An 18,867-nucleotide genomic window follows, 5' to 3' on the forward strand; every position below is an offset into this window, starting at 1 on the left:
AAAAGTCATGTCTGCTAAGAACATGGCTACACATGAAAAGTGACAAACCCCAAATTAAGTCAGAAAAAAACATCCTTGAAAATAACTAGAGAAAATGGCCTGCCTCAACATTAAAAAGAGCTATTATACTGCCAAAGGGCTGAACGGATCTTGAAGTCGACTTGCAGAAGATGTATGTGTATATTAAGGCTTTACTGGAACAGTTTAATAGGAACAGACTATAACTTGGCAAGATTGTTGTTTCAACAAAAAGGTGAAAATTTACATTTTGGTCGTGTCATGGCTGTTTGAGTTATAGGCCTAGCTACAACATTAAAAGCCTACAAAGCAGTTAAGCATTTAATATTTAATTGCTCACGGTCCAAAGTTGGACTAAAACATTATTCTGCTCTACTAACCAATATAAATGTTAAGTTGGCAATAAAATTCAAACTGTTTGATCCTTTGGGTATTTCTTTGCCAAGGCTTGCTGATCTAAATAAAACATTTTCAGTTTTATAGTAGTTCTTCACCTATTATCTGTGTATAAGGCGTTCATTTCCTGAACAGGACAAGGCCCACAATTAAGCCAATGTTTCTCAATATTTTTTCACCCATGGCTCCCTTCTGATCTTGTTTCTGTCCTGTGCCCCCCATCCAGGTCTGTTGCCCAAGAGTCAGGGTGAATAGAAATTGATGATTTTTTTTAAAAAAAATCGGATTTATTTTATTTAAATTGGATTTTTTTATCAAATTTATTTTAATAAAATGCTTTTAGAGTAAAAAATCTATCTAAATATAGTTTTCTATTTAAGATATATTAATAATTTATTCAGCATGAGCTTAGTTATGTAGCAAGAGGCTTTATATTCTGCAATATTGGGACTATCAGTAAATCAACAGCAGGTCAGAGGAGGAGCTGCTGTGGGACAGAGATGACAGTTGCTCTTTAAAAATTATGATTTAAATCAAGTTGATTTAAATCAAGCCTTTTCACTAGTGATTTAAACCATGATTTAAACCGTGATTTAAACTGACTTGATTTAAATCAAATCCAGCCTGCCAGGTTACACATTTTTCATCTGTGTTCCTCTTGAAATATTCTAGGATAGTGGTTTGCAACCTTCATCACAGACTCACTTTAAATACCTTTTGTGGCCACAGACCCCCAAGACTTAACTCAAGATTTAAACCATAACATTTCTTCAAGTCTTCATGGACGCCCTGTGACGACATTACGGTTCCTCAGAGGTCCATGGACCACAGGTTGAGAACTACTGTTTAGGATATGGCCTTCAGTTCTGAACCACTATTTTAGGCTCCAGAATTCTCAGATAAATCCTGTCCTATATCAAAACATACCAGGAAAATTTTTCTCTAGTGAAAATTCAGTGGCCTTTGAAGGCAGAAATGCATTTCTGCACTAATTTCTTCCAAAAATAAATAAAATTAGAAGCACTTCCATTAAAGTAAGAATTTTTTTTTAAATTCAACTCAGAAGTAATTGCCTCTCAGTTCTGTTGGGTTGACTCATCCAATAAACAGAGGAGTCCATTACTTTGGATACTTTTGCAACAGTGGTAAAATTCATTTTTTTTTACTACCGGTTCTGTGGGCGTGGCTTGGTGGGCATGGCTTGGTGGGTGTGGCAGGGGAAGGTTACTGCAAAATCACCATTCCCTCCCCCTTCCTGGGGGAAGGATATTGCAAAATCTCCATTCCCACCCCACTCTGGGACCAGCCAGAGGTGGTATTTGCCGGTTCTCCGAACTACTCAAAATTTCCGCTACCAGTTCTCCAGAACCTGCTGGATTTCACCCCTGCTTTGCAAACTCTTTTTGATCTTAATGTATTTATTTCCAAATAGATATGCATAGTTGTTTTCTCACTATTATGAAATGGTTTGATCTTAGTGCATGTTTCATCTAAAATTAGCATAATTTTTTTTTAATTTGCATTTATATTTCGCCCTTCTCCGAAGACTCAGGGCGGCTTACACTATGTTAGCAATAGTCTTCATCCTATTTGTATATTTATATACAAAGTCAACTTATTGCCCCCAACAATCTGGGTCCTCATTTTACCTACCTTATAAAGGATGGAAGGCTGAGTCAACCTTGGGCCTGGTGGGATTAGAACCTACAGTAATTGCAAGCAGCTGTTGTTAATAACAGACTGCATTAGCAGTCTGAGCCACAGAGCCAAAATCCACCATTATCTGCAAAAAAAAGCAGCACTCTAGCAGAGTTCTCCAGCCCACTGTATGAAGTGATTCTAAATTCTGTTCTTTACTAACCCTGCATCAGCAATACTTTACTATGTGGTTTCAAGCAGAGTAAACAAACCAGCTGAAAAATGTCAGTGATTTGACCATAGATTTATTGCTGCTACAATGATCGACATTTGCTGTTCCAACAGAGACAGCACAAGAAACAAAAGGGGAATTTACATTACACCTGTCCTGATCTTTGTATAACCCAGAGAGGAGGGAAAGTAAAACAAAAGTAAAAAATGAAATTATGACAATGGATAATAGATCACCCGCATCTTAATCTGAGTGATTGTCAGAAACCCACAATTAACTTGTGGCAATTAACTTTAAATCTGTAAGCCTGCTCCTTATTATTTATTTTCTAACAGAGCAGAATAAATATCCACATCATTGTAGAAATTATTCATTTATGGGGGGGGGAAGCCCTGAAGAGAATGGATTTTTACCATCACAAAAACATTGTAAGAAAAAAAAATGTGGGCAAACAATATTATCCAACAATTTTTTTTAAAAAAAATGAAATAAAATATGAAAGTAATAAATTAAAAAGAAATTTTAAAAGGCTTGATGGACCATTAGGTATTTTTTTCCCTGCAATCAGTTTTCTATGTTTCTAATATAACCAGAGAAACTAGTAGGCAGATGTGCTCTACAACTCTCTATCCCTGCCATTATAATGTACAGTGAATGACATGGCAAGATAGATGTTTCTTTGAAAAATGTTGGTAATGGTGTCTATAGCTCTTCTCGACACAGACTCTTAAAGCAATTCTTTAATGGAACAGGAGATAATCCTTGTTTAGCAACTACTTTGGATAGTGACTGCGGTTACAATGGGAATGAAAAAGTAACCTTGTGACCAAGCCTGGTATTCACGACCTTCACAAATTAGTAAAGGGAAGCTGAAGTTTCACCTAGTGACTGCTCTGTCCCTTTACAATCACACTGCTGGTCCCAGTTGTGACTAAACAAGGGCCACGCCTATTAATAATTTGCCTTATTGTTCCAGTCAACTTGAAACTGAAAATCAGCAGCTGAAATAATTATAGATGCATTGAATTGGCTTAGCAACCTGAAATGAAGCAGAATGACTTCTCAATTTCATAACTCCAGTTATTTTTCTCATAGCTAACATGATCGTCAACAATCAAAATGATGTATCTATGCATGGACATCACCAGATGGAGTATACAGAAATCAAACAGAGCAGAGTAGAGTAGAGTAGAGTAGAGTAGAGTAGAGTAGAGTAGAGTAGAGTAGAGTAGAGTAGAGTAGAGTAGAGTAGAATAAAATTAAATTAAAATAAAATAAAATAAAATAGAACAGAACAGAACAGAACAGAGTAACAGTTGGAAGGGACCTTGGAGGTCTTCTAGTCCAACCCCCTGCTCAGGCAGGAAACCATTTCAGACAACAGGTTGGCCAGTCTCTTCTTAAAAACTATTATTACTAAAGGAGCTCATTTATAGCATCAAAGACATTAGTCAGGTGCTGACTGTGGAACAGATCATTTACCTTGTCATGTGGTAGTTCCAGTTAAGTTAAAGAAGAAAGCCAACCAGTTTCCACAATGTGATCTTGAGCATATACTTACCATTTTCAAAAAGAACACCAGGAAGCACTTTAAAGTCTTGAATGTCATTAGCAGAGAATCACAGAAACAGTGGAATGAACTTAAAGAAGTTGTTAAAGATTAATATGGAAATAAAAGTGTCCAAAACCCAGAAGCAGGAAAAAAACAAACTGGGTATCAGAGTAAATGATGGAAATTGCCAAGAGAAGAAAAGACAAGAAAGACAAAAATCTTAAAAAGGAACTGAACAAAGTTTCAGAAAGCTGTGATAAAATATAAGATTCAAGTACATTATTGCAACAAAAACTGCAAAGAACAGAAAATGGAAACAGACATGGAAAAACAAAGAAAATATTCCAAAATAGCTCTGAATTCAGAAGGAGATTCCATCTTTTAATTGGTATGGACACCAATGAACAGAGTATCTAACTCAAAACAGATCAAAGATGGATAGAATGTACTGAAATACTGTAAAGATGTCAACATCCAAAATACCTTAAAAGATATTCCCTACTTACAAGAAATTCTAATACTAGAAGAGAAAATTAGATCAGCACTCTGATTATTATCGTTAGAAGGCTACAGGAACTGATGGAATACCCACAGAAATGTAGCAAGCAATAGAAGAAGAGTCAATAAAGATCCTAACCAAGTTATGCCAGCAAAAATGTAGAACAATGCATTGGCCAGCCAATTGGAAAAGGTCAAGTTACACTCAAGTACCACAAAAAATGAGACTTTTAATAGAATATGCAAACCATCATAAAATATCCTTAATTTCACATGCTGGCAAAATAATGCTTAGGATCATCCAACACACATTAGAGCCCCATATGGAAAAAGTGAAACCAGGCATTTAATCTGATTTTAGAAAAGACCAAGGAACATGGGACATTATTGTTGATATACCAAGCCAAGAATACAAAAAATAAGTCAATGATTCATTGATTATAGAAAGGCTTTGCATTGTGTTGATGATGTCAAACTGTGGGATGTCTTTTAGAAAAATTGGATATTCAGAATATTTCCCTAATCACATGCAAAACCTATATGCAGGTCAGGAATCTATAGTATAGACGGAGCATGACAAAACAGATTAGCTCTGGGATGGCACAAGAGTGAGACAAAGCCATGTGTTCTCCACTTATTTATTCCAGCTATACGCTGAATATGTATTAAGGGAAGTAGAATTGGAAAAATATAGTCCTCGACTTAATGACTACAATTAGGACCAGAATTCCTGTTGCTAAGCAAGGCTGTTAAATTAACCATGCCTGATTTTACAACCTTTTTGCCATGATTGTTAAGTGAATCATGGCAGTTAAGTAAATCAACATAGTTGTTGTGTGAATCTAACTTCCACTATTGATGTCAGTTTTGGAAGGCAATTTTCTTTTTTGCTTCTTAACTGCCACATATCTTAGCTGGGGAAGTTGGGAGGGGATTGTTGTTGGAGCGGTAGAAAGTTAGTCATAACAACATTCCGTATTCAAGGACATCCTGCCTCTGATGGAGACTGCCTGAAGATTGTATCCAATTGAGTGTGAAGAGTTGATTGGACAATGTGATAAACTTGCGGGTGTGGGACAGGCCTGTGACCTGTCAACTGGTGTGGAAAACCTGGAAGCTTTCAGTTTCAGGTTTTTGCAGCTGTGCCAACATGACATCTCTAATAAATTGGAACCTTGAGGAACCTCAAGCCTCAGAGCTTTATTTCGTTGGGGGTGTTTCTTAGACAATTGACTTGGTTTGTCGAAGCAGGCTAGGAAGGTGGCAAATGGAGATCACATGACCCTGGGAATGCTGCAACAGTCCTAAGTATAAGGATCTACTGCAATGTTTCTCAACCTTTGCAACTTTCAGATGTGCAGACTTCAACTCCCAGAATTCCCCAGCCAGCCATGCTGCCTGGGGAATTTTAGGAACTGAAGTCGCACATCTGAAAACTGTTAAGGTTGAGAAACCCTGTTCTGTTTTAAGTCACTTTTTTCAATGCCACTCGAACTTCGAAACAGTCGCTAAATGAATGGCTGTAACTTTAGGACTACTTGTAGTGTTTTTAAATTGAAGGAATAAACACCAATAACCTGCACTACTCTGATAGCTGAAAATGCATAGGATCTGCAAGCTCTATTAATGAAAGTCAAAGACCACAGTGAATAAGTGTGACTAAGATATTAAATATAAAGAAGACTGAAGTAATGACAACAGATAGAACTACCAGCCTTAGAATTGGTAATGAAGATGTGAAACACTGGATATTTTCTGCCTTTGATGATCAACCATCAACAGTAAAGAAGCAAGCAGTCAAGAAGTACATTGCAGGCTAGCACTTCCTAGAGAAGCGATGCTGGAGAATCTATGATATCTATATCTAAAGAGATCAGAATTGTGCAATCCATGGTGTTTCCTGTGATAATTGGTGGAAGTGAACGTTAGCTTTGAAGAAGATATGAAGAATTTTGATGCTTTGGTGTTGAAGAAAATTCTTGAGAAGACTGGACAAAAACAAACAAACAAACAAACAAAACCCAATGAATTGTCAAACAAATGAAACCAGAGTTCCCACTCAAGGCACAAATGACCAGGGTAAAATGATCCATTATCCAAAGGCATAGCTCCCTAGAGAAGCCTCAAATGCTGGAAAAAGTGGAATGAAAAAGAAGAAAGAAGAGACCAGCAATAAGGTAGGTGGACTGAGTTACACTGGCAATGGATGAGCAGGTGGAAGCAGTAGAGCAGGCGTCTCCAATGTTGGCAACTTTTAAGACTTGTGGACTTCAACTCCCAGAGTTCCTCAGCCAGCAAAGCTCAGGGAGATATTGTCATGGAGAAAATCTATCTATGTGTTCCTAAGAGTTGATCCCCACTTGATCGCACATAATCAATTACTCAATCAACACTTCACAAGATGGAAGGGCTGGAATTCCCGTGTCAGAATATTTTATGAAACAGGCCAAACTTAGCTCTTTCTGCACCACAAATCAATATTAAAGTTAGTGTATAAGCCACTGCTATAGTGCACTGCCACATCTTAATAGTTTTAGGCCAGTACTGCAAAGTTGTTGTATAAGGAACAAAGTCCAATATGCTGGTACAAAGTTCGAAAATAAAGATCTCAGTGATTCAAATGTAGCTGCTGAAACAGTAGATCTGTAAGAAGACATTTCCAAAATACAACCTCCAAGCAGGACATTTGACCAGAACAATGAAACTACTTGCAAACTGCTAAAATGAATGCTGACACAACTGTAGTATTATGAGTTAACTTAAGAGTTTTCATTTCCTCATGCAAAAATGGTTGCTGTTGCTGCTATGTATTTTTGTTGAACAGAATTATTTGCTCAGACAAAGATACCTAAGAAACAGTGTGATACAGTGGTTAAAATACTGGATCTGAACTAAAGAAACAGCATATATTTGGCCATTAACAGTATCTCATCTTATCTTGCAAGAATTATAAGGAGAGAAGGAATTAAATCCATAGAATAGAATAGAATAGAATAGAATTTTATTGGCCAAGTGTGATTGGACACACAAGGAATTTGTCTTGGTGCATATGCTCTCAGTGTACATAAAAGAAAAGATACGTTCATCAAGGTACAACATTTACAACACAATTGATGATAATATATCAATATAAATCATAAGGATTGCCAGCAACAAGTTATAGTCATACAGTCATAAGTGGAAAGAGATTGGTGATGGGAACTATGAAACGATTAATTAAATTAATTAAATTAAATTAATTACTGCAGATTCAGTAAATAGTCTGACAGTGTTGAGGGAATTATTTGTTTAGCAGAGTGATGGCCTTCGGGAAAAAACTGTTCTTGTGTCTAGTTGTTCTGGTGTGCAGTGCTCTATAGCGTCGTTTTGAGGGTAGGAGTTGAAACAGTTTATGTCCAGGATGCGAGGGATCTGCAAATATTTTCACGGCCCTCTTCTTGATTCGTGCAGTATACAGGTCCTCAATGGAAAACAAACCTTGGTTTACACCTAAACTTAAGCAGCTACGACATTCCAAAGAGGAAGCCTACAGAAAAGGTGATAAAATGCTGTACAATCAGGCCAGAAATGCACTAACAAGGGAGATAAGAGCAGCAAAAAGAAGCTACTCTGAAAAGCTAAAGAATCAATTTTCAGCAAATGAACCAGCAAACATGTGGAAAACTCTTAAAAATATCACCGGCTATGGCAAACCTCCTTCCCAGGCTGAAGGTAATCAACAACTGGCAGATGACCTGAATGAGTTTTACTGCAGGTTTGAAAGGAAACTACAGCCACCTATCTCCACAACCCCCATCTCAGACACACCAACAACAGCCAAGCCTCCTACAACTGACCCCATTTCATTGGGTTCACAACCCCTAGTGATCACAGAAAAGGAAGTGCAGGACCTATCCATGAAAAGAAGTAAAATGCAAATGTAATAAATATCTATCTGATCATGTAACTTTATTATAATTACAATATTTTTAAACCTTTTTGAAAGATGTTCTCAAAACAGTTTGCAAAATAAAAATATAGAATACAACAAACTAAAAATGTGATACAAATAAAAATAAAAACTAAGTCCATTAAAATATAACAGAGAAAACAGTGGAATAAAACCTTCAAAGATTAAGAACCCAATTAAGAAATAGTAGGGGATGGCAGATCCTATCTTTTGTCCCTACTCATCTGACAGATCTAATTGGGAGGCACATGATAGAGGGCTTCCATAGCTAATCTTAGCATTCAGACAAGCTCATACAGGTTTAGGATGGTATGCTACTTCCTTTGTCAATGGGGTTTTGGACTATCAAAACACTGTGCAAATACAACCTCAGAGCAGGGCACAAGTCAAAGAAGGATTTGAACGTGCTATTCTTGTGAACTCTGAAGAATAGTACTTTATTGTAAAAACCAAGGAACAGTAATTTTGGTTGTGTTTAGGAATACATTGCATTCAGTAGTATAACAAAATGATTTTGAAATGAATTAAAAACTTCATGCATTTGGATAACATACATCCCTAAGCATGGTTTATCAGATAGGATCAATGCAAAGACAGCTATATCAAATCAGTAGGTCAGCTTCCATCAGACATATTACATTTAAACCAAACCATGGACAGCTATTTTCTGGCTGGGTTGTTGGGGACAAGGTAAGCCAATAGTTGGAAACAGGAATATTCACTGATATCTAGATTGGCCTTTGCTGTATTGCTGAACAGGTCCACTATAAATACAATCAAATAATAAAGATGTCAGGCATCACCCCATTGTCACTATCAAAATACAGGATGCAACAATTTTTGATGTCAAGTGGAAAAGAAACTCTAAAGCAGCCGAAGATTGCTTTGAAAACAAAGTGGTTAAATCAGCATTAAATGCAATATACTTATCTTTTTATTTTTATTTAAAATCGTCACTTAATAGACTATAAAGATGAGTTTTATAAACCAAAATAAATGCCAATTACACTTAATTTCTTCTATATAAATTTCAAACTGGAAACTAAAATGTGACAAAGAGAATAACGTCTATGAGCACAAGTGAAAGATTTGTTATCTGTTCTACTAGGTACACAGATATTACCATATTAACAAATGTGACCTAGACAGAAATTCTTTCTCTTCCAATTTATGTAATGTGTTCCAGTCTATGACCAAGCATTTCCTCCAAACTAAGGACCACGAAATAGCTTCTTCCTCTAAAGATACAGTACATCAGATTCCTACCCTAAAAGATGCTTCCTTCCTCTTCTGCCCCAGCATGGGCAAGCTACTGGATAAACTACAGCTTGGTGATTTGCCACATTTCTTGTACAAGACAGGATTCCAGCTGGATGAGATAGTAAGTAAATAAATGCTTTAGATACTAGGGACAATCAACTAAATACAGTTCCTAGTTTTAACCTAAACGGACAAGTACAGTAGTCTAATTTCATAAAAGTCAGTTATCTATATTAATATGGAGTCCTTGTGAACTTTCAGAAAAATGATCCTCAATAAATAGGATTTATGAGCCAACATTCATAGGACTACATAGTTAATATATTAGCACTTCTTATCACTTCACTTATATAGACATCAGGACAAAGATGCTGGGTTGCCACAGAATGCTTTTTTACTGAAAAATGTCTGCTTTAGAAATATATTTATCATTTACTCTCTCATTTGAAACAATCATCTCCACAGAAAGATCTCAACACCCAAGCCTTTTTGATCAATGGAACACAAGGAAATTTCATTTTAGGGATGGAAGCTTTTAATTTGCCAAAAAACATTTTTGTTACTCACTCTTATGAAGTATTATGTAGAACAAGTTTTTCAACATTTTTATTTGGCATCAGCCCTTTCTGAACCCATTATTAACTCACTGAGACCCTATCAAGAATTATTCATTTATAATATCATGTGATCTACATCAGTGCTGTCCAAATCTGATTCTCCAGACATATTGGACAATTTCCTCAAATTATTTGTCCTATATTCTTTTAAGCCATCACTACAACTTCTGGCAATAACATTTACAACTTTGTACTTTAGACAAAGATGTAGGTTTCCTGGAAAATTTTGAATTGGAAAAATTTTCAACACAAGTTTGTTACCAGCAGTATCTACCCTCCTGAGCAATTACTTTCCCCAGAGACAACCCTTTCTTAATTAAGCTAGGAACCGCCCCACTATGTGGTTATATGCAAAAAATATCAGGTAGCTACTTCTTTTTCTCTACATTTTCTCTGATGATAAACAGGGACAGAAGTCACAAGTTATAACTGGAATATAAGGTTAAGTGATCAAATTATCAAATAACTGGAATATTATATTATAACTGGAATATAAGGTTAAGTGACTCATCAAATTCAGTGAATAGTAATTAGCAGTTGTAGAATAGAAATCTTGTATGGAAACACCTCCAGCTTGACCGCAGAATCTCTGTTGTTTACAAGCCAGCAAAGACTGTAATGTCATCTTAAAACCAACTGAAACCACCAGAAGTATTTAAAAACTTGAACACAGACAACAGAATGAAACACAGGATGAAATCAGGGTGGATAAAAATCAATGATTTAATTTTTAAAAAATCAGATTTTTAAATATTTCAATCAGATTTTTTAAACTTTTTATCTAATTTATTTTAATAAAATGCTTTTGGAGTAAAAATCATCTAAATATGCTTTTCTATTTAAGATATATTAATAATTTAATTTATTCAGCATGAAATGGAGCTTAGTTATGTAGCAGGAGGCTGTATAATCTGCAATATTTACATTTTTGATAAACACATTCAATGAATCCAAGGTCTGCAAGCTCAGATAACATGCACTGCATTGATGCATTCGCACAATTTCACAGTAACCATGAGATAAATCATAAAACAATGTTCAGGAATATTCCTTTATCCCATTGTTTTGCAAATCTATGTACATCACAAGATTGTTTGAAGAGAAATACATCTGTACCACTAGGCTCTAAGAGTGAGGAGGAAGGGCAAGCAGTAAAAATGAAAGTGAAACCTTCTAAGCAGCTTATAAATATAATATTAAAGGGCACCTGTCATTTCAGATCCATCATGGCAGCACCTGTTAGCAGGCATCCACTCTCCTGCTGCCTGCCCTATCCCTCACCTTGTTGTGTCACTGCCGCATTACCAGCCATCCCATTAAAGTGAATGGGACTGTCGGTGAGTCAACAGCAGGTCAGAGGAGGAGCCGCTGCAGCACAGAGATGACAGTTGCTCTTTAAAAAATATGATTTAAATCAAGTTGATCTAAATCAAACCTTTTTACAAGTGATTTAAATCATGATTTAAATTGTGATTTAAATCGACTGGATTTAAATCAAATCCACCCTGGATGAAATCCTATCCAGCTACAAGGTTCTCTCAGCAAACGTATCTTCAAATACCATAGATCTATTGAACAAATAACAAACATTTAAAAGTCGATGTCTAAAAAATTGTTTTAGGATTATCACCTCTGCACAATACAGAATAAGAGAGTTGGAAGGGACTTGGAGGTCTTCTAATCCAATCCCCTGCTTAAGCAGGAGGCCCTATACCATTTTAGACAAATGATTGTCCAGTCCCTTCTTAAAAGCACTTAAAATACAACCAATAGATTTAAACTTAATGTCAACCGCTTTAATCTAGATTGCAGAAAATATGACTTCTGTAACAGAATCATCAGTGCTTGGAATACTTTACCTGACTCTGTGGTCTCTTCTCATAATCCTAAAAGCTTTAACCAAAAACTTTCTACTATTGACCTCACCCCATTCCTAAGAGGACCATAAGGGGCGTGCATAAGCGCACAAACGTGCCTACCGTTCCTGTCCTATTGTTTTTCTTTTCTTCTTCCTATATATATCTATATATATCTATATATATATATGCTTATACCTTTATATACTATATAACCTTTCTGTATGATAGTTACATATATTGTTGTGACAAAATAAATAAATAAATAAATAAATAAATAAATAATAAATAAATAAAAGTGTTGGAGCATTCAAAAATTCTGAAGGCAAGCTGTTCCACTAGTTGATTGTTCTTACTGTCAAGAAATTTCTCCTTAGTTCTAGGTTGCTTCTCCCTTTTTTCACTTTTCATCCATTGGTTCGTCTGATGCTTTGGAAAATAGGTTGACCCCGCTCTTCTTTCTGGCAGCCCCACAAATACTGGATCACTGCTATCATGTCACCCCTGGTTCTTTTCACTTTTCACCCAATTCCTGCAACCATTCTTCATATGTTTTAACCTTCAGCCCCCCACTATCATCTTTGACATAGTTCAGGATTTATTTATTCATAAAATTTATTGACTGCCCATCTTTTCTCAGGGTAACTGAGACTGTATAATGCTGGGAACGACAGAGTGTATTAGCCTCAAGATAAAAAGTAACTTCCTACTAGTGGAGCCTACAAAGAGCTTACTAAAAAATCTACCTAAACGGAGGTTCTTACATTCAACTAGGACTTGAAACTCCAAAAAACATTCAAATATTGGCAGTGGAGAATATATACAATTCAGAGGTCAATGATCAAAAGGCACAGAAAAGGCAAACTGCCCCTCTGGCACTTACCTGGGCCTTATCATCCACCCTTCAAGACTTCACTGCTTCTGAACATGGAAGTTCCAAAAAGCTGCCAGAGTTTACATACATCTCCTCCTGCATCCCAACCATCTGCTTTTTTTTCCTGATTTCTTGTGAAATCCAAACTGTGCAACAGGGGATGATGGGAGCTGAAACCCACCAGCTCTACAACTAAAGGAAGCTACCAGTCTCTTAGAAAGGAGTCTCCAACCTTGACCACTTTAAGCCTGGAGGACTTCAACTCCCAGAATCCCCCAGCCAGCAAAGCTGGCTGTGGAATTCTGGGATTTGAAGTCCACCAGGCTTAAAGTGGCCAAGGTTGGAGACCTCTGTCCTAGAAGATTTCCTTAAGACTCTCTCCACCACCAGACCCTCTTCCCTTCCATCCTCTCCTCCCACCCCGCATGGGGTCCCCTGCCACACCAACAGGCTGCCCACTCCCCTCTCCCCCAGCCTCAGCCTCGATCAAGCCACCTATTCTTGCGGGATACCGACTCCCCAGGGCACCGCCCCTCGGTCCGACTCCCACGCCTGGGCTGTCAAAACACGGCTGGCCACTAGATGGCGATAAAGACCAAAGACTTTCACGCCTCTCCTTGCCAGCACCCTACCGGTCGCCTAGATGGGTTCCAGCCCATATACGGTAGCATGACCCTCGGGCCCCAGACACACCCAGCCGGCGAGTCCGGCTGGTTGGGAGCCCGCGGGGACGCCTTCTGAGCCCCCCTCCCAGGAGAAGCTAGCCCCCGCCAGAATCGCCAACCCGCTTCCTCCCTCCCAGCCGAGGAGCGCCTTCCTCTCACGGCCCAAGCTGGCCTGGGCTACCGGTCCCCGCTCACCCGAGCCCGTGGTGGCCGCCATCTTGCGCCGCTGTCGCTCCAAGCCCGCCCTCCCCACCGCCCACGTCACTTCAACGCGGGAAGTGAATTGGTGCTGCGGCTAAGGCAAGTGGCTGCGGCAGCCGGAGAGCGGGCGGGCGCAAGACAGAATGAGCGGGGGTGGGGGAAGGCGACCTCCGCAGGCCACCCAGACCAAACACACTCTCTCTCTCTCTCTCTCTCTCTCTTCCCCCCCCCCAACTTCAGGGTCGGCGTTTGTTTTTCTGGTGCAGATATACTGTTTGGGGAAACAAGCACATCCGGGAGGGCAAGTTTTTATCTCTAATGAGCCGTTGGAAGGGGGTTAAAATTTGGGAGCAGCCGTAGAAGGGTATTCTTTTTTTTTCTTTTTGAGGGGGTTTTCTGTTTCGGAAATAAAAAGGGCTGGTGGAAAAGACTGCTGCCGGAGTAAATCTGCAGCTTGAATGGAGATTAGGGAGATGTAGAGCCCGCGCTGACAGAATAAATCAGGAAGCGACCTAATAGCCGATTTAAGAGTTTCCTTCCTGAAAGCCTAATTTCCAATTGGTTTGCATAATATCTGGTTTCATGCGACTTGTCTTGTCCTATTATTGCACAGAAATTATCCCCTCTCCTCAGCGCTGCTTTTACACTGGATTTGTCTGGACACACATACACAAAGAAAACGTATTTCCTTTTGTAGTATTTCCTTATGCAGCAGTTTCCCCCAAGAACACAAAATTCAAAACACAAAATACAAGCTGGGCGGATACGACCTCGTAGACGATCCTCACTATGTCAAGGACCTAGGAGTATTCATCTCAAATGAACTAAGTGCCAGAGCGCACTGTAACAGCATTGCCAAAAAGGCATTAAGAGTTCTTAACCTAATCTTGAGTAGGTTCTTCTCTGGTAACATTGCACTGCAAACTAGGGCATACAAAACCTTTGCTAGACCAATTCTTGAATACAGCTCATCTGTCTGGAACCTGCACTGCATAACAGACATTAATATAATTGAGCGAGTCCAGAGATATTTCACCAGAAGAGTCCTCCACTCCTTTGCTCTCAACAGAATACCTTATGCTACCAGGCTTGATATTTTGGCCTTAGACAATTTAGAACTTTGCCGCCTTCCGTCAGACCTAAGCGTAGTACATAAAATGATCTGCTACAATGTCCTACCTGTCAATGACTACTTCAGCTTCAACCGCAACAATACACGAGCACACAATAGATACAAATTTAAGGTAAACCGCTCCAAACTTAATTGCAAAAGATACAACTTCAGCAACAGAGTGGTCAGTGCCTGGAATACACTACCTGACTGTGGTTTCTTTCCCAAACCCCCAAAACTTTACTCTTAGACTGTCTACTGTAGACCTCACCCATTCCTAAGAGGTCTATAAGGGATATACATAAGCACACCAGCATGCCTATCATCCCTGTCCTAATGTTCCCTTTTATTCGTATTAATTTCATGTATTCATAATCACATTTATATTTATATCTATTATCTAATACATGCTTGATGAAAATAAATAAAAATAAATAAATGTGGTCTTAGTTTGACTGGATAATAAGGAAGGGGGTCCATTGCATTTGAAGGACATGAAGTTTGGATCCCAAGTGAAACAATGGCTTCAATCTTCCCAGATTTAAGAAATCTAGTATGTATAGGTAGTCCTCGATTTACAACAGTTTGTTTAGTGACCGTTCAAAATTACAATGGCACTGAAAAAGGGCATGACTGTTTTTCAGTTACAGCCTTTGTAGCATCCCCATGATCATGTGATCAAAATTCAGATGCTTGGCGACTGCTTCATATTTATGACCGTTGTGTCCCAAGGTCATGTAATCACCTTTTGCAACCTTCTGACAAGGAAACTCAGTGGGGAAGCCAGATTCACTTAACAACCAGGTTGCTAACTTATCAACTGCAGTGATTCACTTAACAAATGTGGCAAGAAAAGTCGTAAGATGGGGCAAAACTCATTTAACAAATTTCTCACTTAGCAACATAAATTTTGGGTTCAATTGTGGTCGTGATTCACTTAACTGAAGCAAGAAAGATCGCAAAATGGGGCATTTTAAAAAAAGTCTCAACTACAAAAATGTGGGGCTCCATTGTGGTCATAAGTCGAGGACTACCTGTATGTTACAAAAAATCAGTGTTCCCCAATCTTTTTAAGGTGTTGTATTTCAACTCTCAGAATTCTCCAGTCAGGGATGTCTCCTGAGGTATTCTGGCAGTTGACGTTTATACATCTTAAAGGCTCTGAGATTTAGAAATACAGATAGTTCTTGATTTACAACAATTTGTTTTAGTGACCATTTAAAGTTACAATGGTACTGAAAAAAGTGATTTATGATAATTTTTCACACTTATGACCATTGCAACATCCCATGGTCACGTAATCAAAATTCAGATGCTTGGCAACTGACTCATTTATGACAGTTTCAGGGTCCCAGGGCCATGTGAACACATTTGGAACCTTTTGACAAGCAAAGTCAATGGAGAAACCGGATTCTATCAACAACTGTGTTATTAATTTAACAACTGCAGTGATCCACTTAACAACTGTGGCAAGAAAAGTTGTAAAATGGGGCAAAACTTGTTTAACAAATTTCTCACTTAGCAACATAAATTTTGGGTTCAATTGTGGTCGTAAATTGAGGACTACTTATACAGATTTACACCTTTTGAATCTAAATCTATACAACATGAGGACTTGGCTTGGGTGGCTATAACTTGTCGCATTGCAGAGAGAAGGCAGCGGGACTCATTACTTTGAAATAATTTTGTGCCTTAGAGCAGGGATCTCCAATCTTGGCAACTTTAAGACTTGTGGACTTCAATTCTCAGAATTCCTCATTTAGCAAAGCTGGCTGAGGAATACTGGGAGTTGAAATCCACAAGTCTTAAAAGTTGCCAAAGTTGGAGACCCCTGCCTTAGAGTCAGTCTTGACTGCTGGTGACTACATGGACAAATCTTCAGTTTTCTTCAAAGTTTTTAAAGTGGTTTGCCTTTGCCTTCTTTTTCCTCCTAGAGCTGAGAGTAGAGCGACTGACCCAAGGCCATTCAGCTGGCTTTGGGCCTAAGGTAGGATTAAAATTCATCATCTCTGGGTTTCTAGCTGGATGTCTTTAAACACTGTTCTAACTCTCCATTCAAAACCTAATCACCTGGATTAAAATTAATAGTTTTCTTTATTCAGTAAAACTGACCCATTAAAACAGAAGTTCAGAAGTTATTTCAGGTTTCTCCGCATACTTCCATGATGGGTGAATTGACTTAAATGAAGCCCTCCCCTTTCTCAAAATTGCTGTGTTGTAGATGGGAAGGTTCTCTGAGGGGTGCTGTGCCTAGTTGATCTTGGCTAATCTCCAAGTTGGTGGGGGAACCCTAAGTAAATCAGAACTCTTTTTGAAAACTAGTTAGCTAGAAAATCTACATGGATAAGTTTTCCTAGACTAGATTAGAAAAACATCCTGAAGGAAGGCAAACCGCTTTCACGCTGTTGCTACCAAAATTACATGGCTGTGTCCATGTTATTACCAGTTGACCTCACCTGAAGAGTCTTTTTAGATCAGAAGAATGGAGCAGGGGAGTTCAAATAAACATAGCACTACTCAGAATCTTAAAAGGCTCTGGAAATATGTATTTTACAACATTGGGCCAAAATAGCCAAGGGAAAAGAGCTCCAAGACCACCTCAATAAAAACTGCTAATGGCATATACCTGTGTTTCTCAGCCTTGTCAGCTTGAAAATATGTGGACGTCAGTTGAAATCCACACATCTTCAAGATACCATGGTTGAGAAAAAATGATATACACAAAGAAAAGATGCTGCTAGATTCCTGTGGAAACTGGCCACTTTCCCAGTGAATGCAGTTCCCACCCATTAATACAAATTAATACAAATACAAGGGGCCTCTGGTGGCTCAGCAGACTAAGTCTGTCTGTTATTAACACAGCTGCTTGCAATTACTCCAAGTTCAAGTCCCACCAGGCCCAAGGTTGACTCAGCCTTCCATCCTTTATAAGGTAGGTAAAATGAGGACCCAGATTGTTGGGGGCAATAAAAGTTGACTTCGTATATAATATACAAATAGGATGAAGACTATTGCTTAACACAGTGTAAGCCGCCCTGAGTCTTCGGAGAAGGGCTGGATATCAATTCAAGTTAAAAAAAAATAGCCCGGGGTTTGTATATTCTAGCAGAAATAATGGAACTCCAGTTTGTTGAAGTCTTGCTATGGCAGGGGTGGCAGGAACTTGTGTTGTCACAGTGGCATCATGTGACGTATCGGGACTTCTTCCTCTTTCCCTAAACTGGGTGTGGAGGTTGCCAGCGTGTGACGCATCTGGCCCACAGGCCGCAAGTTTGACAGCCCTGTGCTATGGTCTCAGTGTAAAACTGGGAGGTTGAAACATTTCTGATCATACTTCTCTGTCTTTGGGCTATTTGGCTCTTCCGTAATATCACTGGAAAGGAATGTGCCCACCATCCTTACTGAAACCCTCCAGGGAGAATTAATTCTGAATGTTGTAAAAAAATTACTGACATGGAACCACCCATACATACTAAAAGCGTTCAGGTGCTATAGTTACACTTGTGTTAAAACCTCAGTGGGAGAGCTAGAATTTTGACCTTCTGTTTTCCTGAGGAATTAAAATTAATAGTTTTCTTTATTCAGTAAAACTGACCCATTAAAACAGAAGTTCAGAAGTTATTTCAGGTTTCTCCATACTTCCATGATGGGTGAATTGACTTAAATGAAACCCTCCAGGGAGAATTAATTCTGAATGTTGTAAAAAAATTACTGACATGGAACCACCCATACATACTAAAAGCGTTCAGGTGCTATAGTTACACTTGTGTTAAAACCTCAGTGGGAGAGCTAGAATTTTGACCTCATGTTTTCCTGAGGAATTAAAATTAAAATATCCCTGACAGATTATAGATCGGCATCTGCTTAACCACATCCAATGGAGAAGAGACCAATTCAATTTCTATAAATGATTGATTCCATTGCTAGCTGCTCTTCCTGTTAAGGAAGATTTTAACATACATTTAGCTGGAATCTGCCTTACCAAAATCTAAATCCCTTT

At 38.4% G+C, this 18,867-nt stretch overlaps 1 protein-coding gene across 5 annotated transcripts in view; it reads right to left on the reverse strand.

The window, feature by feature from the left end:
* The window catches only part of LOC131194218 (ubiquitin-conjugating enzyme E2 variant 1), a 69,950-nt gene that overhangs the window by 16,895 nt on the left and 34,188 nt on the right, over nucleotides 1-18,867 (reverse strand). The window contains exon 1 of one of the 5 annotated variants that reach the window (XM_058174959.1): nucleotides 13,751-13,837. The exons of 1 other annotated variant lie outside the window; for it this stretch is intronic. In XM_058174959.1, coding sequence (XP_058030942.1) covers nucleotides 13,751-13,772 — 22 coding nt within the window. In that variant the 5' untranslated portion in view covers nucleotides 13,773-13,837. Of the gene's footprint in view, nucleotides 1-9,549; nucleotides 9,643-12,372; nucleotides 12,825-12,899; nucleotides 13,152-13,750; nucleotides 13,838-18,867 lie in introns of those variants that run through there. 3 more of the 5 variants (XM_058174960.1, XM_058174958.1, XM_058174961.1) reach the window with 3 other exon arrangements.

This window comes from Ahaetulla prasina, chromosome 3, assembly GCF_028640845.1.
Source record: "Ahaetulla prasina isolate Xishuangbanna chromosome 3, ASM2864084v1, whole genome shotgun sequence".
Lineage (NCBI taxonomy): Eukaryota > Metazoa > Chordata > Lepidosauria > Squamata > Colubridae > Ahaetulla > Ahaetulla prasina.